The 26,351-nt window shown below is 40.2% G+C and overlaps 1 protein-coding gene across 5 annotated transcripts in view; it reads left to right on the top strand.

The window, feature by feature from the left end:
* The window catches only part of LOC132124290 (SRC kinase signaling inhibitor 1-like), a 65,293-nt gene that overhangs the window by 22,499 nt on the left and 16,443 nt on the right, over window positions 1-26,351 (top strand). For 3 of the 5 annotated variants that reach the window (XM_059535242.1, XM_059535244.1, XM_059535246.1), the window contains 8 exons: window positions 11,388-11,411; window positions 16,949-17,150; window positions 18,385-18,710; window positions 19,880-20,652; window positions 22,481-22,564; window positions 22,745-22,785; window positions 25,012-25,035; window positions 25,893-26,053. In XM_059535242.1, coding sequence (XP_059391225.1) covers window positions 11,388-11,411; window positions 16,949-17,150; window positions 18,385-18,710; window positions 19,880-20,652; window positions 22,481-22,564; window positions 22,745-22,785; window positions 25,012-25,035; window positions 25,893-26,053 — 1,635 coding nt within the window. The remainder of the gene's footprint in view (window positions 1-11,387; window positions 11,412-16,948; window positions 17,151-18,384; window positions 18,711-19,879; window positions 20,653-22,480; window positions 22,565-22,744; window positions 22,786-25,011; window positions 25,036-25,892; window positions 26,054-26,351) is intronic. The other 2 variants (XM_059535243.1, XM_059535245.1) reach the window with 1 other exon arrangement.

Consider the following 26,351-nt stretch of genomic DNA (forward strand, 5'->3'; position numbering starts at 1 on the left):
TTCAGAAAGGCTGCATTAACTATAACAGTAAAATAAAACCAAAACGGTTATTTGGCTATTATAACCATCATTTGAAACCTTGTTTCTCAGGCAATTATGATGAGAGTTTTTTTTTTGGAAAAACATGCACTGAATCTTGACGTGCACAATAAGACCAGGAGTATGTATTAAAGTAAATAGGGTCCATTGTACATGCAATTTCATGTTGGCTGTTAGCTTCAGGATGCAGAGAGAGAGACTAGCTAAGGAAATTACTACAGTCCGTAGATGAGGAGAGGAGAACTAAAGAAAGTCTGCTGAGAATGGAGCTAATTAATTAGTCATGGTATCATGGAGGACATGAGAAATCCTCAGTGAACAGACTGACAGCTTGATGGTATGATTGAGGATGTAATTGTCACACCCAGGGGCTGGCTATGCTTTAACTAAGCCACACCCCTTCTCAACTTCCACCTCGAGGAGGTCCCCAAACCCGACCCAATGGCCAAGCAACACGAGAACAAGTAAGTGATAAAACAATCTTTATTTAAATATTTAAAAATAGCTTAGGGAATAGGGAAAGGGCAATTAAAACTAAACTCTAACTCGGCCCTCCAGATGGGCTATGGCCGGGAAGAGGTCAGGGAGCAAGGGGGCCACGGGGATCCGGGGCGTGGGGCTCGGGCCCCGGCCTGAGTCTTAGGTATCCGTAGCGCCCTCCTTCTTCCTCCTCTTCGCTGAATACAGCTCACGGTAAGTACTGGTTCACACAGTTCGTTCTCGAGGTGCCCACTCTCTTTCTCTTCCTCCACAGGCAACGGCTCTTCGCTGATTACAGCTCACAGTAAGTACTGATTCACCCAGTTCGTTCCTTGGGTGCTCACGCTCTTTCTCTTTCTCCACAGGCAACGGCTGGGACACACAGGCACAGTTAGTTCAGCTTGGTTTTGCTCTCACCTCTTCGCTGATTACAGCTCACAGTAAGTACTGGTTCACACAGTTCGTTCCTTGGGTGCTCACTCGCTTTCTCTTTCTCCACAGGCAGCGGCTGGGACACACAGGCACAGTTAGTTCAGCTTGGTTTTGCTCTCACCTCTTCGCTGATTACAGCTCACAGTAAGTACTGGTTCACACAGTTCGTTCCTTGGGTGCTCACTCGCTTTCTCTTTCTCCACAGGCAGCGGCGTAAGTACAGGTTTCCTCAGTCTCTCCTCGTGTTACCCACTCTCTCTCCTTTTCTCTCCACAGGTATCAACTTGGGCACAATAGCACAGTTAGTTTGCTTTGAATGGCTCTCACCTCTGGGCTGGACACAGCGTACTGTAAGTACAGGGTTCGCTCTATTCCTCCTCGTGTTATTCACTCTCTCTCTCCTTTTCTCTCCACAGGTATCAACTTGGGCACAATAGCACAGTTAGTTTGCTTTGAATGGCTCTCACCTCTGGGCTGAACACAGCGTACTGTAAGTACAGGTTTCCTCTGTTTCTCCTTGTGTTACTCACTCTCTTTCCTTTCCTCTCCACAGGTATCAACTTGGACACAAAACACAGTTACTCTGCTTTGGATGGCTTTCACCTCTGGGCTGGACACAGCGTACCGTGCTATCTCCGGAGATCTGAAGCACGCTCACAACATATACTGTACTGAACTAGGCTAGGGCCAGCAATCTCCTTGTCCTCCCACGCCGAAGTGCGTGAAGGCGGGGGTTTATCTGACAGGACACACGGCAATACACAGCAGCCCACAGCAATATACAACACCACGTCAAAATTATAGGTTTTCACAGCACGAAGACTCACCCACCACACTCAGTGTACGGAAAGGACACCCGTCTTCCTTCACTTCGCTTGGTTCGGATCTGGCGATGGAATATGCGGCCTAGCTAGTGATGTCGTCGTTGCGACTACTTCAATAAGTATTCCTTCGGCTCTCCCACCACACTATATTAGGGGTAGGGCCACCCTCCTCCTCCTGGAGAGATCTACACAACGCCAGGTCAATATACAGGGCACTTTCGACTGGCTCTTAGTACTCACATCAATGCCACTTCCAATCCCCTTTTTCACGTCGTCTCAGTTCGCCGTATAATCTGTTCACTTCTCAACCTTTAAGGTTCGCGATGTCTTCACAATCATACAATTCCAGCCTGAGGGAGAGAGAGAGTTAGACAGCTACCAGCAGCGTACCAAGACGGGCACAACCCAGTGCTTCACACACACCAAAGAGAGCTTCCCAGACTGTGAAATAACTTGGCCTTAAGTACTGCCTTGTCCAGCGTATCCTCCAATCACCAACCGCTGTCCCTAACTAGGCACAGGTGCATCGAATTCCCTGATTTTCCTTCTTACGGCGCTACCGGAAGTTCCGGTGTTCTGTTTTTCCGGTCCGGGCGGAAACACTTCCGGGCGGAACCAAACTTCCCGAATTTTGGTTCCGCCCCTAAAGATCGTCACCTTGTGACATCCTCCCCCCGCCAATCCGTTCTAGTCCCTAGAACGTCCTCGGGCTGTCCACTCCCCATAGCGGGCAGGGGGTCGGCCTCGGTTCTCTCGCTGGGATCGTCTCACTGGTGAATCGGGCTCAGCTTGTTCAGGGGCTGCTTCTGGTTCTCTCGGGGCGATCGGGGGTGGTGCCACCACGGGTCTCCCTGGTACCACAGCCCAACCTTCAATCCAGGGGGCCGCTGGTACAGGTTCCGTGGGGACTTCTTCCACGGCTTCAGGGTAGTTAGGGCATGGGCGAATCATGTTCCGGTGCACCACACGGTCGGGGCCTGACTTCCCTTCTGGCCGGATGGTATAGACCGGCTGCCCCGGCCTCTGCTGCCGGCAGACTACATAAGGGGTGGCCTCCCAACGGTCACTCAGTTTCCCCTTCCCCTGCCGCCGATTATCTCTCACCAACACCCTCTCTCCTGGCAGTAGAGGGGCTTCTCTAGCAGTCCGATCATACAACCGCTTACTTTTCTCTCCTGCCGTCTGTATCCTTTTCGACACCTGCTCGTAGGCGAAATGCAAGCGCTGGTGATGGCGCCCCACCCACTCCGTTACACTTGCTTCCTCTTGGTCGGCTATCACTCCTAGGACCAGGTCAGTAGGCATTCGTATGTGTCTGCCAAACATCAGGTAAGTGGGAGCGTAACCCGTAGTACTATGTATACTGTTGTTATAGGCCTGTAGGAGGTTTGGCAAGGCACTCACCCAATCGTCCTGCCGTTGTTGGTCCAAGGTCCCCAGCAGCCCCAATAGGGTCTGATTGAATCTCTCACAGCCGCCGTTCCCCTGAGGATGATACGAAGTGGTGTGAGTTTTCGTGCAACCGTACAACTGGCATAGTTCTCTAATTACCCTGGACTCAAAGTTGGCTCCTTGATCGGAGTGCAGAAACTCCGGGCATCCGAACGTCTGGAAGACGGCCCGCCATAAAACTGTAGCGGTGGTGGTTGCAGTCTGGTCGAGGGTGGGGATAGCCCAAGCGTACTTTGTGAACAAATCCGTTATTACCAAGATGTTCTGGTAGCGATCTCGTGGTCGGCCCAATGTCAAGAAGTCCATAGCCATGATATGAAGGGGGGCCTTCGCATGGATGGGTACCATTGGCGCTCGGACCTCCCGTCTGGACTTAAACAATATGCATCTCGGGCAAGCTTGAATTAGGGCGTGCACCGATGCCTCTAGCCCGGGCCAAAAGAAGAATCTCCTAAGCAGGGACACGGTCCTCTCCTGTCCCTGATGCCCCAACTGGTTGTGGTACGCCGAAACTAAAGCCGTTACCTCATCTGCGGGTACCACGATCTGGCGTACTTCTTCGCCCAACTTCGGGTCACTGACCCTTCTGCACAAAACGCCATCTCTCAGCTCCAGCCTGTCCCATTGCCCCAGCAGCCTCCTCCCAGTATCCGTCTGGGCTAACCTCTCCGCTGGCGTCAGCCGTCGGCCCTGTTCCAGCCATTCTCTTACCAGCCGCACATCTTGATCCCTGGCCTGTCTCTCCCTCCACCGACGGGGATCCCATCCCCAGTTCTCAGGCACGGCCTCTTGTCTGCTGCCTGGTGCCTCTACTGCTCCTACCATATAGCCCTCCTCCGGGCTGGCCCCTCCGGGGCTTTCCGCTTCGGGCAGCCTTGAGAGGGCGTCCGCGTTCGTGTGTTCACGCCCTGGTCGGTACTGTAGTTGATAGTCAAAGTTGGCCAGTTGGGCCACCCACCGCTGCTCCACGGCTCCCAGCTTCGCCGTCTGCAAGTGTACTAAGGGGTTATTGTCTGTAATGATCGTCACCTTGGCACCCCAGAGGTAGTCTTTAAATTTCTCACTTAGGGCCCACTTCAACGCCAGCAGCTCCAATTTGAAAGAACTATAGTTCGCATCGTTCCTCTCGGCTGGGTGGAGGCTCCGGCTGGCGTACGCGATGACCCTCTCAACTCCGTCCTGCCGTTGAGCCAACACCGCTCCCAGCCCGAGATTGCTGGCATCTGTATACAAAAGGAATGGTTTTGTGAAATCTGCGTATGCCAAGATAGGGGCCTGTAGCAGCTCCTGCTTCAATGTCTGGAACGCCGACTCACAATTTGCATCCCAGTCTACGTTGGGCGACCCCCGGCCCCGGTTACGACCTGTGCCAACCAGCAACTGATTAAGGGGTTTAGCAATTTTTGAAAAGTCCTTTATGAAACGCCTATAGTATCCCACAAATCCTAAAAAGGATCGCACTTGCCTCACTGTCCTCGGGGCCTTCCAGTCCTTCACGGCCGATACCTTTCCAGGATCTACGGACACTCCAGCCGCACTGACCACGTGGCCCAGAAAGTTGACTTCTCTCCGTAGTAAGTGACACTTATTGGGCTGTAGTTTCAATCCGTACTTCTCCATGGCCCGAAAGACTTCCTCGAGGTGCCTCAGGTGTGAATCAAAATCTGGGGAGTAGACAATCACATCATCCAGGTAAACTAATACTGACTCCATTAACTGACCTCCCAAGCACCGCTGCATCAGCCGCTGGAAGGTGGCCGGAGCGTTACAGAGCCCGAAAGGCATCCGGTCCCATTCAAATAGTCCAAACGGGGTTGTAAAGGCAGTCTTCTCCCGGTCTGTTTCGGCCACCTGCACCTGCCAGTAGCCACTGGCCAAATCTAGGGTAGAGTACCATGCCGACTGCGTGAGGCTGGCAAGCGAATCTTCGATCCGTGGCAAAGGGAAAGCGTCTTTCTTAGTCACGAGGTTCAGCTTACGGTAGTCCACGCAGAATCTCCAAGCCCCCGTCTTCTTTTGCACCAGCACTATGGGGGCCGCCCACGGGCTGCTGCTTTCCCTAACAACTCCTTGCTTCAGCATGCCTTGCAGGAGTGTACGTACCTCGGTATACAAAGTGGGCGGAATTGGGCGATACCTCTCCCGGCTGGGCCCTGCATCCCCGGTAGGTATATGATGTTGTACCACCTGGGTGCATCCGTAGTCTTCATCGTGGGTGGCGAACACATGCTGCCATCTCCGAAGGAGGGCCTGTAACTTCTGTGTCTGTGCCTGCTCTAAATCCTCCCCTTGTAACGACTCACCCGCCAGGTGGCTCGGCACACTCCTCTCCATACCACCCCATGGGGTGTCTACTTGTGTCAGGGCCACCTCGATGACAGTGGGGCACACCTGACGAAAACTAATATCCCTCTCTTCCCTTACTTGGTGGGATGTAACCGTTGTCAGACGGGCTAATCGTTGGTGCCGATGTAGTTGCACCGCGTATGGATGTACATTCCGTATCCTCACGGGGACTCTCCCCCGCCGGACCGTCGATAGTCCTCGTGCCACTTCCACTTGTGGACAATCCACATGGGGCTCCACCAGCACCCACTCTTCTGGGCCCGCTCTTCGGGGCGGTACTCGCGCCCACACAACAGCCTCACTTTTTGCGGGGACAGACAAAGCAAAACGACACATCACTCTTCCTACCTCTTCCTGTTCCCTGCGGACTTGGCTCATTTGCACCCTTCGACAGTCAGCTACCACACACTCCCACTTGGGCCTCTCTGCAGGTGGTATCTTCGATACGGGCCTAGCCCGAAATAGCTCTTCCCAGCAATCAGCGAGGACATTCATGCCCAACAGGGCTCGATGTGCACCCAGACAATGGTCTTGCACGATAATCACACCTTTCTGGGGGACCATCACTCCGTGAACCTCTAGGTCCGTCAATCGGTAGCCAATATATGGGATGTCGAGGCCGTTTGCGCCCTTCAGGGTAAGCCAGGGGGCCTCCGCCCCTGGTGCCCCTTGTTTCCCAAACACTTCTTCGGATAAACTCTCAGCAAACAACGTCACTTGGGAGCCTGTGTCTACCAGGCATTGAATCTCCTTGCCGCACACTCTCACCTTCGCCACGGGGCTACGCCCAATCATCTGGCTCCTAGAGCCATATCCTCTTCCAGGGTCTTCTCGAGGGGTCCCGGCCACACGACCCACAGTGGCCGGCCGACCTAAAAACCCCCTTCTGACGCCCTGCGGGGCCCACACTGACGGCTATAGTGACCTGGTTTGCCACAGCGGTTGCAGATGGGTCGCCCTTGCTCGTCCCATTCGAAACGGGGCCGGTTAAAGTGGTTCGGGCGCCTGAACGGCTCTCGGCCTCCCTCTGAGTACACTCGGTCTCGGGGCGCCGGCCGTGGTTCCTCCCGCGCCCGTCCTTGGCGCAATTCTCCTACGAGGGCTTTAGACAGTTCAGACATCTGATCGCGGACATCTTTCAAAAGTTCAGCCTTCAGTGCTTGCTTCCAGTCAGGGCCTCCGGGTTGTGCTGGTGCTACTTCACTGACAACCGCACACACTGGGGAACCACTCACCTCAGTCTCATCACCTTCCAGGGCCAGTGCCTCTTTCTTCAGATCTTCAAACGTAAGACCCGGGTCCCTTCGAAACTGGATACGTAGGCTCTGTCTCACCGGACCCTCCTTCAACCCCAGAAGAAACTGGTCCCGCAATAGAGTCTCTCCATCTCCCAACCCGTGGTCCCGACGGGTCTGTAGTCGGGCGAATTGCTCTCGCAACCTCAGGGCGAAAGCTCTAATCGGTTGGCGGGGGCCCTGCTTACAATTGAAGAACTGGGAGCGAAGGGCAGCTACGGGGGTGTGGTCACCATACTGTTCAGTGAGGAACTGGAACACGGTTTGGGCGTTGGCTCTAACGGCTTCGGGGGCGGCATGCACCTCTCGCCGCGCTTCTCCATCCAGGGAGTTTAACACAAACTGAAGCCGCTGGGCTGCACTAAGGCCCTGTAGGTCGGCCAAGTACTCTAGTTGAGCCTTCCATTCAGACAATCGTACCTCGGATTCTGTCCCCCCATATTTTTGAATCCAGGGGCTCCCCATAAAAACGGGCATGGCACGGGGTTGGGCTGAAAGCCCCGCGTTGTCGGTCATTGGACGACCTTGGTTACTCAACTCGAGGTGGAAACCCTGCCGACTACGCCAAATCTGTCACACCCAGGGGCTGGCTATGCTTTAACTAAGCCACACCCCTTCTCAACTTCCACCTCGAGGAGGTCCCCAAACCCGACCCAATGGCCAAGCAACACGAGAACAAGTAAGTGATAAAACAATCTTTATTTAAATATTTAAAAATAGCTTAGGGAATAGGGAAAGGGCAATTAAAACTAAACTCTAACTCGGCCCTCCAGATGGGCTATGGCCGGGAAGAGGTCAGGGAGCAAGGGGGCCACGGGGATCCGGGGCGTGGGGCTCGGGCCCCGGCCTGAGTCTTAGGTATCCGTAGCGCCCTCCTTCTTCCTCCTCTTCGCTGAATACAGCTCACGGTAAGTACTGGTTCACACAGTTCGTTCTCGAGGTGCCCACTCTCTTTCTCTTCCTCCACAGGCAACGGCTCTTCGCTGATTACAGCTCACAGTAAGTACTGATTCACCCAGTTCGTTCCTTGGGTGCTCACGCTCTTTCTCTTTCTCCACAGGCAACGGCTGGGACACACAGGCACAGTTAGTTCAGCTTGGTTTTGCTCTCACCTCTTCGCTGATTACAGCTCACAGTAAGTACTGGTTCACACAGTTCGTTCCTTGGGTGCTCACTCGCTTTCTCTTTCTCCACAGGCAGCGGCTGGGACACACAGGCACAGTTAGTTCAGCTTGGTTTTGCTCTCACCTCTTCGCTGATTACAGCTCACAGTAAGTACTGGTTCACACAGTTCGTTCCTTGGGTGCTCACTCGCTTTCTCTTTCTCCACAGGCAGCGGCGTAAGTACAGGTTTCCTCAGTCTCTCCTCGTGTTACCCACTCTCTCTCCTTTTCTCTCCACAGGTATCAACTTGGGCACAATAGCACAGTTAGTTTGCTTTGAATGGCTCTCACCTCTGGGCTGGACACAGCGTACTGTAAGTACAGGGTTCGCTCTATTCCTCCTCGTGTTATTCACTCTCTCTCTCCTTTTCTCTCCACAGGTATCAACTTGGGCACAATAGCACAGTTAGTTTGCTTTGAATGGCTCTCACCTCTGGGCTGAACACAGCGTACTGTAAGTACAGGTTTCCTCTGTTTCTCCTTGTGTTACTCACTCTCTTTCCTTTCCTCTCCACAGGTATCAACTTGGACACAAAACACAGTTACTCTGCTTTGGATGGCTTTCACCTCTGGGCTGGACACAGCGTACCGTGCTATCTCCGGAGATCTGAAGCACGCTCACAACATATACTGTACTGAACTAGGCTAGGGCCAGCAATCTCCTTGTCCTCCCACGCCGAAGTGCGTGAAGGCGGGGGTTTATCTGACAGGACACACGGCAATACACAGCAGCCCACAGCAATATACAACACCACGTCAAAATTATAGGTTTTCACAGCACGAAGACTCACCCACCACACTCAGTGTACGGAAAGGACACCCGTCTTCCTTCACTTCGCTTGGTTCGGATCTGGCGATGGAATATGCGGCCTAGCTAGTGATGTCGTCGTTGCGACTACTTCAATAAGTATTCCTTCGGCTCTCCCACCACACTATATTAGGGGTAGGGCCACCCTCCTCCTCCTGGAGAGATCTACACAACGCCAGGTCAATATACAGGGCACTTTCGACTGGCTCTTAGTACTCACATCAATGCCACTTCCAATCCCCTTTTTCACGTCGTCTCAGTTCGCCGTATAATCTGTTCACTTCTCAACCTTTAAGGTTCGCGATGTCTTCACAATCATACAATTCCAGCCTGAGGGAGAGAGAGAGTTAGACAGCTACCAGCAGCGTACCAAGACGGGCACAACCCAGTGCTTCACACACACCAAAGAGAGCTTCCCAGACTGTGAAATAACTTGGCCTTAAGTACTGCCTTGTCCAGCGTATCCTCCAATCACCAACCGCTGTCCCTAACTAGGCACAGGTGCATCGAATTCCCTGATTTTCCTTCTTACGGCGCTACCGGAAGTTCCGGTGTTCTGTTTTTCCGGTCCGGGCGGAAACACTTCCGGGCGGAACCAAACTTCCCGAATTTTGGTTCCGCCCCTAAAGATCGTCACCTTGTGACATAATCAGGTGCAAATAGTGTGTGTGAAAATGTATTATGGTGGGACTTAATATATGAATGCTCTCAACCTGAAAGCATGAGCATTCACATACTGTATCATTATACTTTTAAATTTAGACATACTTTAAAATGAAACATTATATTCAATGGGATTTGTTCTTTGCAAGCAACATCCATCCATCCATCCATTCTATTATATTCTGAACTGTTTTTTTATAAATGTTTCCAATTGGTTCCAAGTTGAATGTTAAGATGTAACTATTTACTTTGTTTTATAAATAAATAATTTCATTTAATAGTAATAATAATAATAATTAGTATTAATATATTAATAATATTATTAGTAGTAATAACTGATGTTGTTGTTATTTTGCCTTTTTCCATCTAGAATAGCGTGCTATTTAAAAAAAAACATCCATCCATGCATTCTCTATTTATTTAATTTAATTAAGTTTTTGATTACCTACAGTACTGTTCATAAACAGTTCCAATCAGTTCCAAGTTAAATTTAAAAACGTCATTCTATTTTTTATTTGTTACGTAATTATTTAGTAATAATAACAATAATAATAATTTGAGGCTTTTTGATGTTTTTCAGTCTAGAATTGCATGCACAGACCGATTATGCACAGATCAGCAATGTTTTATGAAAGTAAAAAGGGAGATTTTGGTTTGATGTTGAATTTAACATGCTAAATTGTAGTGATGTTGTAGATTTCTGTGTCGTCATAGCAACAGTGTAGGTGATTGTATGACATGGAAGTATAGAAGCAGGTGTGGCCTGCCGCAGTGTCTGTGTGTGTGTATGTGTGACAGAGAAACACACACACACTCACACACACAAAGAGAACCATGCCTGTGTGAAAGAGACATAAACAATGAGAGGCAGAAAGAAGGGGTTGAGAGAAATATGATGAGAGGGATGCAGGGTGGGTCTTCATCTAATTTCTGTTCTTCCTCATACTGAACTACTCTTACTGTAAGTTGACTAAAGCCCTTCTCCTAATGAATTTGTGTGTGTTCAGATGAATGTGAATGTGGCTTTTGTGTTCTGCTCTAACACACACACTTCTGCTGGTCTTAGCGATCAGCTAAATAGCATCTCAAAACATAGTGAGCTACCCACCTTTTAGGGCATGTTTGAATATTTAATTCAAACAACTTAGCATGTCTGTGCAAAAATGTTTTGTAGGCAGTGTTTTGAGTTTCACCAATATGAGGTTTATGGTTTTATTTCTACAGATAAATAAGAGTTTGAAAGCATGCTTGGTTAGCTCTAAAACTCACATGATTGTTTTCTAGATCAGAAAATTTGATGTTGAAAGTCTGAAAATCAATTTTCTATTCCAACCTGAATGTTTTCCATGGATGAGATTTTTTGGGGTCGTTATAATTGTAAAAATATTTTTAAAATAAGTATATTATACTCACCAAAGCTACATTTCTTTATTAAAAAGAAATAAGTAAATAAATAAATAAAAAACAGTGATATTGTGCAGTATTATTAAAACTTAAAATGTTTTTCAGTGTCATGTGACTTTTCAGAAATCATTCAAATATGCTGATATGGTGCTCAAGAATAATTTTGTATTTATTATTAGTGCTGAAATCAGTTTGCTGCTTTGTGGAAAGTAACAATGATGCATTTTTTCACAGCTTTCTTTTATGAATAGAAAGTTTAGCAATTTGAAATTTTTGCAACATTTTAAACGTTTTACTGTAACTTTTGATCAATTTAATGCATCCTTGCTAAATAAATATATGAACTTCTTTAAAAAAATAATAATAAAAAAAAACCTTAACTGACCCAAAACGTTTGAATGCTAGTTTATGTGTTTAAATAGATGTAAACCTGCATAACTCATTACTCTTTCCCTTTTATCTTGATCTCTCATTCTCTTAGCAGCCACATTACTGGAGTTTTAAGGTAAGAGACATCTCTCCCTCTCCAAATGTATGTGTTTGCATGTTGTGTTTCTGCATGTTTGTGTAGCTTTAATGATTCTCAAGGAAAACTTCTGATGCAAAACATCACAGTATATCCACAGTGCAATCAAACTAAAAAATGCATGACACAAAATGGCACTGAATGAATGAAATGTATCTATACATTAACTGGTAATTGTCTACTGAATGAATGGTGAAACGCTGCTCTTGCACACTGCCTCACAGGGAGTAACATTTAATGCTAAAGTGAGCACAATGCATTCTGAAGGTGCATACTGGGATAATCCAGTGGCTCTGTAGGAGCATTTATTATGGAAACTATATGGCAAATTATTTATTTATAGACTGTATGCATTTCCTGGAAGTCCATCTTTAAGGCAAACTCCTCCGCAAGGTTCCAGAGCACTGACTCACCTCCATTGTAAATGCAGCCTATGACATCAAAGTCCTCAAGGGACTTCTGCAGGTCTTCAAGATGTGAGAAGTGAAGCAACCGGTCTGCATCCCCTAGGGGCGGTCGGGACACCTACAGTCTATTTGGCAGTGGGACAATGCTGGAAATCCTCCAGAGCTGAGATACCTTTTACAGGATTAGGAGAGAGGACAGGTGTTGAAGAACCCTATGGAGCATCCCGAGGCTGATTTGGTCAAGCTGTGCACAGCCTTAATAGTCTTCTTTAACTCCAGGAGAGCTGAACGTGACAAACCTACGATCTGAAGTGTTACTAAGATCCTTTTGAGCAAAGAAATTTGCCCTCAGCTTTCTTCTGGTTTGCTCTCTTCTTGTAAACTGTATAAACCTTTGGAAGAAAAGTGTTTTTCATTTGGCGAATGCAGTGATCAGAAAACTAGGAACATTTTTGTGGTCAAAATCATTGAAATCTCACTTGTTATTATGTATGATTTATAAAATGACGACAGAACAGATTTGTGTTTAATTGTTGTGGGTTGCCTAATATTATTATAATTAATAATTTTATTATGCTTACTGGCCTTTACTGGTTTTAATAAAAATCACACTGTAAATAATAACCAAAAAGCAGATCAAAACAGTGTCATATTATAACAAAATTAGTACTTTACAAAAACACATTACCGAAAAAAAAGAACCTATGATAAATAAAACAGTATTTAATATTTTCTTTTCACAAGCTGTAATTAAAACCATTTATTTTACTTAATTATGCTTGCTATCGCTAATTATTATTATTTGCATTTTAGACTTATTTTGAGCACAAACGTGTTTGCTTTCTGCAAATGTAGTTAATTGCAAGTGTAACAGTTTAGTCAATTATTACTTTTTATTTATTCACTGATGGAACGTTTGAGAACGTTTGAGAAGAGCTAACGTTGAGTGCCATGTTCAGCTCATAATATATGGTACAAACAGTATTACTTTAATTGAACTTGAATAGTCAGTGACCGATAACCGTTACTACATTTGAATTTTAAGTCAGTTGCCTTGCTTCACTACCATTCATAAATCTTCTCCAATGGCCTCATGGGATAGTAAAGTGTTCATCGAATGCGCACTTCAGAATCCAGGAGGAAGAATTAGGTCATCCGGGTACTTCCCGCCTTTTCGAATACTATGAATTCGGACATACTACTCACCTCACATAATGTTTTTCGACTACTATATAGTAGGGAAGTAAGCGATTTCTGATGCAGAACGTTTCTCTTTTGATAAATGATGAAATAGTTCTCCACAGGGTTGACAGGTCCCATAACAAAACCATCCCAACTGCTACTTAAAACTAGTTCATCAGCGTTCCGTGGCAAATTAGCTATCATAGTTGCCTTCCTCATGGTCAAAACCGTGTTCCTGGGTGGCAGGAAGAGCTTCACCTGCATTAACATAACATAACATAACATAACATAACATAACATAACATAACATAACATAACATAACATAACATAACATAACATAACATAACATATAACATAACATAACATAACATAACATAACATAACATAATATAATATAACATAACATAACATAACATAACATAACATAAACAGCCCAATTGCGCGAGGAAACCTCACTTGGCAACACTAGTTTCTTCATGGTTAAAGTAGCCAAGTAGTGGCAATCTCACAGCACCCTCTGTTGGTGAAAATAATCACTACACGTTTGTTACCTGCAGGTAGTGTACTGTCGGTCGTTTTTTGCAATATATTTTTATGAACGAGCTGTAAAACGGGGACATTTCCGAGGACAGGAATCTAAAAGCTGCCTGGTTGCCCTAGATTGGAAACTCTTTGACAGCTTCTGGCATGTGGAAACGCACGGCTCGCTTTGGTTAAATTGGCCCCAGGTGTACCGATGAGCTCGTGGCATGCTGGACTACAAGAGAACCATCGGCTGTGCTGCACCAGGTTCTTGCATCACTGTTAGATTTTCTCACACGCATACATTAGATCTGAATATTAATAATGAATATCAATAATGAATAGATTACGTTAAGAATTCAGAAATTTATAATTAGTTGCCATTTAGACACTTAATACTGGGTGATTGTAAATGCATTTGTAGCTGGGACAGTTCTGCCCTGAAGTGTCTCGCTCAAGGACTCGATCGTCGGGCTTCGACAGATTGCTTTTCCCTGAATCCCTCTTCTCTAACTGTTTCCTGTCCAATCCTGTTAAAGGTAAAAATCCCATGAAATCTTTTCAAAAGGAACCAGTGTTAGCCGCGGGGTTGCTGTTACCTGTAAGATACACTAGCCTATACTGTCAAAAAATGATCTTAAGCTCTAAAAAGTATCTTATGCTCTCTAAGGCTTCATTTATTTGATCAAAAATACAGTAAAAGCAGTACAAATACAAAATATTATTGCAATTTAAAATCGACATTTGAATGTAGCCTGTTTTAAAATATAATTTGTTCTGAATTTTCAGCATCATTCCTACAGTCTCCAGTGTCACATCATCTTCAGAAATCATTCTAATATGCTGATTTGCTGCTCATGAAACTTTCTGGTTATTATCAGTGCTGAAATAAGCTGTGCTTTCAGGATTTTTCTATGAATAGAAAGAATTTATTTTAAAATAAGAACAGCATTTTTGCGAGAATGTTAGAGTCTGAATAGTCATTTTGAATATATGTAATGCATCCTGAATAGGATATGTGAGCATTATAGGTGATATTGGAGCTTGACAAAATAATAATAATAGTATATAAATAAAGAATTACTTTGTTGTGGGGCTTGCATAAACTTCAAACGTTAATTAACCACTTCAGCTGTTATTTTGATTTTTTGAGAATTAGGCATATGCAATATTGGACCCACCGGTGGGTCCCCAGAGTTGATGTGGTTAAATAAAATAAATGAAGCCTTGGTAAGCAGAATTTTTTTTTTTTTTTCAGATCTTTATATTACAAGTGCTGGTTTTTTTATTTTGAATAAATGCAGTTCTTTTTAACCTTTTATTCATCAAATGAGACAGCAGAACTGTTTCCAACACTCATAATAAATCAGAATATTAGAATGATTTCTAAATGATCATGTGATAGACTGGATGTTACATGTTTTAAAGTATATTCAAATAGAAAACTATTATTTTAAATTGTAATAATATTTCACAATATTACTGTTTTTTCTGTATTTTGATCAAATAAATGCAGGCTTGATGAGCAGAAGAAACTTCTTTCAAAAACATAAAAAATAGTAATGTTTCCAAACTTTTGGTCTGTACTGTATATAAAAAACCATATATATATACATATATATATATATATATATATATATATATATATATATATATATACAAAAAATTTAAAATTAAAAAGTGTTATTATAAACTAAAAAGAAAACATTAAAACCATAAAATAGACTTTTTAAAATGACATAGAAATTTAAATTAATACAGAATATATAAAATATATAAATATAATAATAAAAACTTTATAATATTATCACTGTGATACCAAAATAACACTTGTTTATTTATATAACTCATTAAGACAATAAATTTACATAAATGTACACTTCACACCTTCTCTTGTTGTTGCCAAGTCACTAGCAAATCTCCATCTCTCTGGCCACATAAACACACGCCACACTTCTCAATCAATAAGTGCTGTCGTGTTGATGCGGTCATGCTAATTAATGTATTAACTAAGGGGAAATGAGGTTAATTCACTCTTATTGTGAAGCCATTAACCTGTAGCCCATAGAGATAGATTCCAGAATCAATGATGCTGTGATTCTCGGTAGATTTATGCATCCATAATTACAATATATTGTCAAACTAATACATTTATTTGGTTTGTAAATAGATATTTGAAACTTGCAGCACATTCCTGATTATATCTGTCACTAGAATGGAATCCCAGGACTGTTAACACCCTTGAAATTTGGCATGGAGGGGCACAGCTGCAAACATCTGTCCTGTCCATCAAGACTTCACGCATTCTGATTGGCTGGAATGCATGTCAATCAAAATGTATTGGCCAATTAGAAGTGTAGGAACAGTGTGTTCAGGTTAAGAACGATTCTTAGTACTGCAAACTTTCTCTGTTATGCACCTCCACATCTCTGACATCCATACTGTATGTGCTGTGCTGAGATTTAAAGAAAGCAGATATTGCTGCATGGTGTAAGTAGAAGCCTTTCCGCTTGCAAATTCCAAATTTTTGACATTTTTGTCTTGTTTGTTAATCTGTTTGACATTTTGGTTTGTTATTAAAGAAACCTCTGGAATATCATATGTTTCTGTATTGTTTCTGTATTATGTAAGTTATTTTTTATTTGTTTTTATTTATTTTTTGCTGATTGAAAACTCATTGATTTGTTTTTTCATATATATATAAATGAATGCTTTTATTCAGGATGCATTAAACTGATCAAAAGTGACAGTAAAGACTTTTATAATGTTACGAAAGGTATTTCAAATAAATGCTATTCTCTTGCACTTTCTATTCGTCAAATAATTCTGAAATTATATTTTTCACAAAAAAATAAGGAGCACCACTATATTCAACACTGATACTAATAAGAAATATTTATATGACTGAAATGTGTGTGTGTGTGTGTGTGTATATATATATTTATGTATATGGATATGTTTAGTTTATGGTATGTTATAGCTTTATTAAAAGTATTCAAATAGAAAACTAGAAAATATAAATTGTGAAATCTTCCGACCTAAAAATGAACAGAAATTCAAACATATAATCATATGAGTGAAGAGCTAAACTGAAAAATCCACATGAATTTGAGGATGCCTCCTGTGGGATATCTTCTTTTGCTTCAGCCACAGCAGCAGTCGAGCTGACATGATCATGTTATCAGCATGATCTGACAATGTTTCAGCCTGCATGCGTTTCCTTTCACTACTTTGGACACACACACGCACACACATCCCAGTTTTCCCTAGACGCTCTTTTGCCTTCCCATCACAGTGGTTTCATTACCCTTGCAAAACTGCTAGTTCTGCAACACGGGCAGTTAGAGAGTGTTTTCTCCATCCCTCGGCTCTGAGACTCACACTGATCCGCCTGTCTCCTGCAGGCTCGGACTCCACGCAGTGCCGCGGGGCTGCAGCAGCACTCACTGGGTGAGCAGGTGGGAGGGCGAGTGTGTTATGCATCTGCGGAGAATTTGGAAAGCATGGCCGATGCTGAGCTGCCGCTGGGCTTCAGTCGCTCCAACATCCTCAGACAGAGTCTTCCACTGTCACGATCACCCAGCCAAGCTAAACTGAGAGCACCGGGTATGACACATCAACACTTCTGTTTTAATGTTAGTCAAGCTTTCGTGCACCATTTAATCATTTAGAGCATGTTGGCATTCTCTATCTGACCTGGATTTGTAACTTGTTATACTGTATGTATAAATAACCTCTATTTTTATTGGCTAACCTCCATATTTAGCACAGTTTACAATCCTCATGAAGGACCACGATGCTAAATGCTGACGGCATGTAAATACTGATATGTTCAATGATATTAGAGTTATTTATTTATATAGATTTAATTCGATTTATTGAGTGTATACATATATAATAAATCCAGTTATGGTAAAAGTTGCTCTGCCATTTACCAAACTGAATGGTTTAAAGCCGAGAAATTTTGTCTGCTAAGTTTTATTGTAAGTAAATGCTTCCTATTATTCTACATTCATAATTTACTTCCATTCAAAACTTTGGGGTTGGTAAGAAGTCATTTCCACTCGCCATGACTGCATTTATTTGATCAAAAATACAGTGAAAACAGTAATACACTGTGAAATATTTGTATTATTTAAAATACGTTTTCTATTTGAATTCATTTATTCCTGTGATGAATTTTCATGAATCTTCAATGTCACATGATCTTTCAGAAATCATTGATTTGCTGCTCAAGAAGCATCGATTATTATTATGAATGTTTAATATTTTTGTGTAAACCGTGATTTTACGATTCTTTGATGGAATAGAAAGTTCAAAAGAACAACATGTATTTTAAAAAGAAAAAAAACATTTGTAAAATTACATATATATGGAAATTTGTCATACAGTTGAAATAAATCTACAAATTGTGACATCATATCAATTCCTGTAGTTCAAACAGTAGATTGTGGCAACATCAGTGTCATAGGTTCAATTCCCAGGGCATGCATGAATTGATAAATACATGCACTCTGAATGCAGTCTAAGTGAAGCGTCTACATAAATATAGATTTATTTCCCTGCGTGAGTCAATTTTACAACTTAATTTAATTTCAATAAAAATTCTGGGTGAAACAGGGAGGGAGTTTTTACACTCTTAGCAGTTATGCAACCATCCAGACTGAGTCTGACAAAACCAATTATACACAGTTAGTTCTGGTGCACTAATTTGATTGGACAAGCAGCGTTCAATATTTTATATAGCTGCAAGAGAATGTATCACTTTTTGTATAACTCAGTTGTACGGTTGTATTGCATATCAAATATCAACTAAATCAATTTTTTGTGTCTTTCTCAGCGGTGTTGTTTTTGCAGTTTGGTGACGAGACACGGCGGGTGCACATTACTCATGAGCTGACCAGCATGGAGACGCTTCACGCCCTCATCGTGCACATGTTCCCTCAGAAACTGACGATGGGCGCATTGCGTTCGCCTGGCACAGCTCTCCTTATAAAGGATGAGGCACGCAACATCTTCTACGAGCTGGAGGACCCTCGTGACATCCACGACCGATGTCTCATCAAGATTTACTGCAGAGAGGCTCCACTACGAGACACACACTACAATGCACAACACACAGCCCACGCAGTACACCACACACACATCGCCAACGGAGACCTGCGGGTGAGTGAACACATGTGGTTAAAACCGGTAGCTGTATAACATATTATGTCAAATAAAACATCCCAATGTCAGTAACTAACAACAAAAAGAAACATAAGCATATTTTTTCAATTCTTAAATAAGTATTCATATGTTAAATGAACAATATTAAAATAATAATCCGATGACTATGCTCTCTTGTTTTTGTACCTTAAATTATACAGTAGTTCATACATTACATAACATAATTTTACCAATGTTTTACTGTAAATTACATGCATTATTTTTTTAAGATATACATTTTCTCCTTGAATTATAATTTATACAAAGATAATTCATGTTTTTTTCTTAAAATGTAATTTTACACTCTTTTACAGTAAAATAACATTTTGTTAAATATAATATAAATTCACTATAAATTGTAAAGTGTTTCAATCTTTATATATTTTACATAAAACATTTTTTTACCAATGTTTTACTGTAAAAGTATATGCATTTAGATCATATGATTCATTTTAGATACGCCTTTACTTAAATTGTAAATTACAAAAATTATCTATTCTTTACAATAACATATTTACACTATTTTTTACAGTAAATATTTTTTTAAATATAATATAAATTCACCAAAAAATAAGGTTACAAGAGAATATATATGGTCTTGAATGCATGATATTTATGAAATATTATAAGTCATTAAATAAAAAAACTTTTACTACAAATCAAAATGTCGTGGTCAGTAAGATTTTATTTATCTATTTGTTTGGAAATAAATTAATGTTTTTATTCATTGATAAAAAATATTAAATGTTACAAAAGATTTCTAATTCAAATAAACGCTGTTCTTTTGAACTTTCTATTGATTAAATAACTTTTTTTAAGTGTTTCATGTTTTCCAAAAGAATATAACACAGTTCAACTGCTTTCAACATGGATTATAATCAGAAATGTTTCTTGAGCAGCAAATCTTCATATTAGAATGTTTTCTGAAGGTCATGTGACACTGAAGACTGGAGTAATGATGCTGAAAATTAAGCTGTGCATCAAAGAAATAGATTACATTTTAGAGAAAACGTGCAATAGCACAGTTGTGTTCAGATACTATGAATTTTTTCTGTCATATGTCATGTGTGTTTAACTTCTGACGACTTCTCTCCTGTTCTGTCTCTCTTTCTGTCTGACTCCTCCAGAGAGAGCTGGTGTACACCTCAAGGGAATCCTCTCCCACGCAGCGTTTAAACACACTCCCGTCTTCCTCTCCTCCCTCTGGATCTCCGTCACGCTCGCAATCACGTCTTTCTTACACAGGTGGGCGTCCGTCCTCTTACGCGGGTCCCCATGCGTCACCTCAGCTCCACCCCTATCAGCAACACCATGCCCACCCCGGAGGCCACGCCTCCCAGCAGGCTGCCCACCCTGCATTTTGCTCCTCCCCAAGTGCCATTCTAGAACGGCGTGATGTGAAGCCAGACGAGGAAATTACCTCATCCTCGAAAAGTGTGGTGTTGCTAAAAAACGAAGCGATATACGCAGACCCATACACGCTCGTCCAGGATCCTCGGCTCAGCGTTGCCTCGCCGCAAGCTCTGGCATACCGCCGTGGGTCTGTGCGCTCTATTGGTGGCTACCCTGTTGCGGCATTGCAATGTGAGCTGGAGGGTGCCCTCTACAGGCCCGGTGGTCCCATATACGCAGATCCATATGCTGCGATGGGCTTCCGCACCCTACCTCCAGCCTCGCCTCAGAAACTGTCCGATGGCAGGGATCCGTATGGCAGCCATCCGGGACGAGGGTCCCCTGGGAGACATGGCTTTCGTAAAGATGGCTCTGTGTACATAGAGAGTCCAAAGAATCGTCCAGGAGGACCACCTCTGGAGCAGATATGTATGCTTGGGGCCCCCGGAGGAGACGGAGGGCCATTACCAGTGTACGGCTCAACATTACCTGGCAATGAAGAGACCAGGTGAGAGTCATTTCTGCTTAGCTTTTTTTTGATTTTTTATTATATATAATTAGGGGTGCACCGAAATTTCGGCCGCCGAAAATTTTCAGACGAAATGGCATTATCGGTTTCGGGCCGAAATAAAAAAAACTGCCGAAAACGTAAACCGAAAATGAATGTCACCCGCCACTCCCATCCGTGAGCAAGCGCTTAGGTTAAAATCTCCAAAATTGTGGATTTTTTTTGCACAATTTTTAAAAAACTATTTTATTTGATGGAACATAAAACTTGAAGAATAATTATTATTTATATTTATTGTTAAAAATATTTTAATTTTTGTTATGTAACTGTTAAGAAAAGTTTGATTATTATATTGTGATTTTTCAATTCAGATCCATTAAATCCAAGCAATATATATATTCGTTTTTAAAAGAATCCATTTTCGGCTTCAGTTTCGGTTTTCGGCCAAGTGCATCCTAAATTTTCGGTTTCGGTTTCGGCGCAGAATTTTCATTTCATTTCATTTTATATATATATATATATATTAGTGCTGTCAATCGATTAAAAACTTTAACTAGATTAATCACACATTTTTTCTGTGATTAATCGCAATAAAAAAAGAAATGTTTTTGTACGTTTTTAATATATTTTTTAATGTAATAATTTCACAGTTAATCAAATTAATGTAGAAACAACATAAAGACAGTATATTTTAAATACTTGTTTAAATGGCATCTTTTTATGAATGAAGGCCAGTATTACTGATATTAATACAGCTACTGATTTATTTTATTTTTTTTTACATTTATTATTAGGCTTCAAAAATATAACAGTTTTTAATTTAAGTAAACTTAAAACAATGCTAACATAAACCCATAATAAATGTCATGTTTACTCCTGCCCTTCCTGTCTTAACAGTTAGGAAATATACAGAAATTGAATAAAGTTATCAAAGTTATATGCAGTCTGCACTGCATAAACTATAAATTAAATAGTTAATCCTTATTAAAGCTACAAAAGTTATTTAGTCAAGAGCAGCGAGTCATTTTCTCTGTTCCCTTTGTTCTGTAACTTTACTGACAGGAAGCTTTATTGGCTGCTGTCCCTTTAAGAGCAGACAGACACGCGGATCTCACCGTTTATATACTGTCTATGGATCTCGCCTCATTCTCTCACAACTCTTTTTGTTCATTTTAGACTTTATATAAATCATTTAAGATTGCTCTTATGAGGATAATCGACAAAACTGGCACTTTGGGATGTTTATTGTTAGTTCAAGCGCTTAAGAGAACTGAATTCTGGCGCCCTGTCTATGCATTGTGTGCGTGTGTGTGTGTGTGTGTGTGTGTGTGTGTGTACGTGTGTATGTGTCACATAAGGGCATTCACAGACAGCGCATTCTCTTTTGTCTTGCCGTGCTTGAAATGTTTAAAAGCATTTAAATGAATAAGAGCGCGATCATATAATGTAAAGCTAGCCAACGGATGGCAGAAAATACGGATGCTGCGTTAATTGCGTTAAATATTTTGACACGTTAAACCAGACAAAAATTAATTGCATGCGTTAACATTGACAGCACTAATATATATATATATATATTTAAATACATATTCATTTTAATAATGCATTATAATCTAAATAAAAATATTTTACATATTTATTTAAATATATTTTTTAGATTTATAATGAATTAATTAGACATTTTATTTTTAATTATTTACAATAATATGTATTTTTTTTATTTAGGATTTGATTTAGTATCATAAGAGTATGTACACATTTTGTTTGGATGAAATGTTTTGCGAGATAATTTTGTTTGTATGTGTTTAATGGTATTTTGTATTTTTAGAGAGCGCATGGAGGCCATGGAGAAGCAGATAGCCAGTTTAACCGGATTAGTTCAGAGCGTTTTGACCCGAGGCCCAGACAGCCCGTAAGAAATCTGGACTACAGTCCAATACTAGTGAAACTCACTATTAAACCTGAAACTTTTGAATGACTTTTGAAGCTGTCAACATTCATTTAATGGTATTTTTAATAATGCATGTCCATGTAACTTATATTAGCGTGCAATTGGAGTTTGTCCCCCAAGCTTCCTGTTTTTGTCTTGCAGTGAGAAAGCAGAAACAGCAAGCGACTGCTCTGCACCAGAGAGTGAGTACCATATGGTCTTAGTGTGTGTCATTATGGCTTGTGTGAAACATTGCTAAAAACGTTTAAAATTTCAAAGATGAAGACATTTTATTACATGCACTAAAACTACCATACTAACAAACACAATCAAAATGAATACAATTCAACATAGGCCCATCATATTAATGCTTGAACATTAATGCATGAGCATTGTTTGGTGTATAAGGTTAATAAAATAATCTCATTGACATCAAGTGAACACTTCCAACAAATCCTGAACTTTTTGTGCTTCAGAATAGCTGTTACTAAACTAATTATGTTCACAAGAACAATTAAGTGATGCAGAGTAGGCGTATCAATTAACAGGTCATTAAATGAGTGAATCATGCATGGTGGTGAGAAGACACGACTAAAGGATGTTTATCTTAATGACAGAAGCAGGCAGGCCAAGTCCTCAAGGACCGCAGTATGATCTGACTTCAAATGAAGCTCATTTGGATTGGTTTACATCAGCTAATGTTTGTTTGTGTTTTACGGCTGTAGTCCATGACTGAGTTCATGATTTGAGTGTCGGTAATGTAAATTAACATGAATAGAAATCTTGCTGATGCCACAGACACTATATTATATTATATTATATTATATTATATTATATTATATTATATTATATTATATTATATTATATTATATTATATTTAAATATTTATGATTTATATTTAGAAATTATAATTTATATTTTATTATAATTTATGAGACATCATATTTCTTTTTAAATAATAACTTTACTTCAATGTATTTAATTTATTGTTTATAATGAATACATTTTGAATTTAATATATATATACAGTACAGACCAAAAGTTTGGAAAATTACTATTTTTTATGTTTTTGAAAGAAGTTGCTTCTGCTCATCAAGCCTGCATTTATTTGATCAAAAATACAGGAAAAACAGTCATATTTTGAAATATTATTACAACTTAAAATAATAGTTTTCTATTTGAATATACTTTAAAAAAATAATTTATTCCTGTGATGCAAAGCTGAATTTTCAGCATCATTCCTCCAGCCTTCAGTGTCACATGTAACATCAGTCTATCACATGATCATTTAGAAATCATTCTAATATTCTGATTTATTATGAGTGTTGGAAACAGTTCTGCTGTCTGATATATTTGATGAATAAAAGGTTAAAAACAACTGCATTTATTCAAAATATTTTTTTTTAATAATATATATTCTTTACTATCACTTTTTATCAATATAACACATCCTTGCTGAATAAAAGTATTGATTTTATTTAAAAAAAAAAAAAGAAAAAAAAATTACTGACCCCAAATTACTGACCAGTAGTGTATATTGTTATTACAAAATATTTATATTTTAAAAACATAGCTTCTTTTTTTTGTTTTACTTTTTATTCATCAAAGTATCCTAAAAAAAGTATCACATGTTCTGAAAAAATATTAATCAGCAGAACTGTTTCCAACTTTGATAATGAATCGTCATATTAGAATGATTTCTAAAGGATCATGTGATAATGATCCTAAAAATTCAGCTTTGCATCACAGAAATAAATGATATTTAAAGTATAATAAATTTAACAACAATTATTTTAAATTGTAATAATATATCACAATATTAAATTTTTTTCCCTGTATTTTTGATCAAATAAATGCAGGCTTGATGAGCAGAAGAAACTTCTTTCAAAAACATTAAAAATAGTAATGTTTCCAAACTTTTGCTCTGTACTGTATATATAAATATATATATATATATATATATATATATATATATATATATATATATATATATATATATATATATACTTATTTAGATATTTTAATTATTTGTAAAGTCATTATTTATAATGTATTTATTATATATATTTTTAAATATATTTCTATAAATAATATAACTTATATTATTTTTTAGGTTTAATTTTTTTTATTAATTAAATGTTTTATCAATATAATAATTTTTTTTTAATTAATTAAAAATATTAATATTATATTGATATGTTGTTTTTCATATGTGTATAGTTTTTATATTTATTTAAATTTATTGTAACATAATAAAAATGACTATATACATAACATATTTGGCTGTTTTATTTATTTTTATATTTAAAATTTGTCCTTATTATTATTATTTAATAGTATGCATTTCTGTTTATTCATTTATTATAATTTCTTGTGCGCTAGTATGTGTTATTTTGGGGACAGTTAACTGGTGATATTTTATATTTCAGCTGGAAGGTTTAGAAAACAAAAAGGTATATTACTATATGTCTGGTTGTCTGTCACTTTCTCTTGGTTTCCCCTATGTGTGTTGCGTTACAGATTGTGTTGCATTGCGATTTGTGCATTGCAATTTTGCGTCAGGAGTGTGTATAGAATGTTTGTATTGAGGGATCTCAGATCCTGGAGTTTGGAAACCATCTGTTTAAGTATATACAGTGTCTATAAAAAGTATTCACCTCATTTGACTTATTCATTTAATTAATTTTATACATATTATTTAAGATTGCAGAGCACTTTTGAGTTCACCAACAGCAAAATTGTGAGTTAAATACATGATTCATGTAGCACAAAAAGTCCAATGTGGTGTATTCTTTTATTGGCACTGGATATATACAGTATGTCTGTCCTATAGTTTCTTCCCGAATGTTTTTGTTGTATGGAAATTCCAACTAACACTTGAATGTCAGTGTATTAGAATGTTTTGTCTTCCTTTTCCAGTTCTTAAAAGGATCTAATAAGGACATCGAAGTCTGTTTCTGAGATTATGTAACAGTTTGAATGTATATGCAAACAAGGGTCTGATTGTATGTTGCATGAATATACAACGTACTGTAGATGTACTGAGTTCTGTCGGGCTTGTTTTTGGATGTGACTCATAATGTACAAATCAAGACAAAGAATCAGATGCCTTTTGTTGTTCTTTTGTGGTTAATATGCAAATTAGGCATTTTCAGAAATAATTAAATAGATTTAGACATTTAAAGCAGAATGACTAACAGGCTTATAGTGAAATCTGATTATCAGTTACAGATTTAAAATGAAATTGCATGTGTATTTATATTTTAAGTTTAATGTTTTATGTATGACGTTTGCTCCTGTGGCTTGGTAGTGTCATCACCATCTGCTCCTCTGGCTCTGATGCCGCCTCCGCCCACTGCAGCCTCTCAGCCAATAGCAATGTCCTGTTCACAAATGCAGCTGCACCTTACTGACCTGCAGCAGCACACAGCTGAACTGCGCAAACAGCTGACACAACTGCGCCAGTTACAGGTGTGTGTGTGTGTGTTTTGTGCGTTCGTAAGTCTCATGTAAGCTCTAAAAACTGCTGTGTATTTAGATGGATAGATAGATAGATAAGCTGGATGGATGGATGGATAGATAGATTTATTCATTTCAATTGTGTATACATCAATTAATGTTTATTTGAAATGTATAATAAATTAATTTAAAATATATGTATTATAAATATTTATTATTTTATATTTATTTTAATGATAAATGTATTCTAATATGGCAATTTTGTTATTATTATTGATATATTTTATTTACTCTGACTTTATACTATATT

This window comes from Carassius carassius, chromosome 42, assembly GCF_963082965.1.
Source record: "Carassius carassius chromosome 42, fCarCar2.1, whole genome shotgun sequence".
NCBI classification, from domain to species: domain Eukaryota; kingdom Metazoa; phylum Chordata; class Actinopteri; order Cypriniformes; family Cyprinidae; genus Carassius; species Carassius carassius.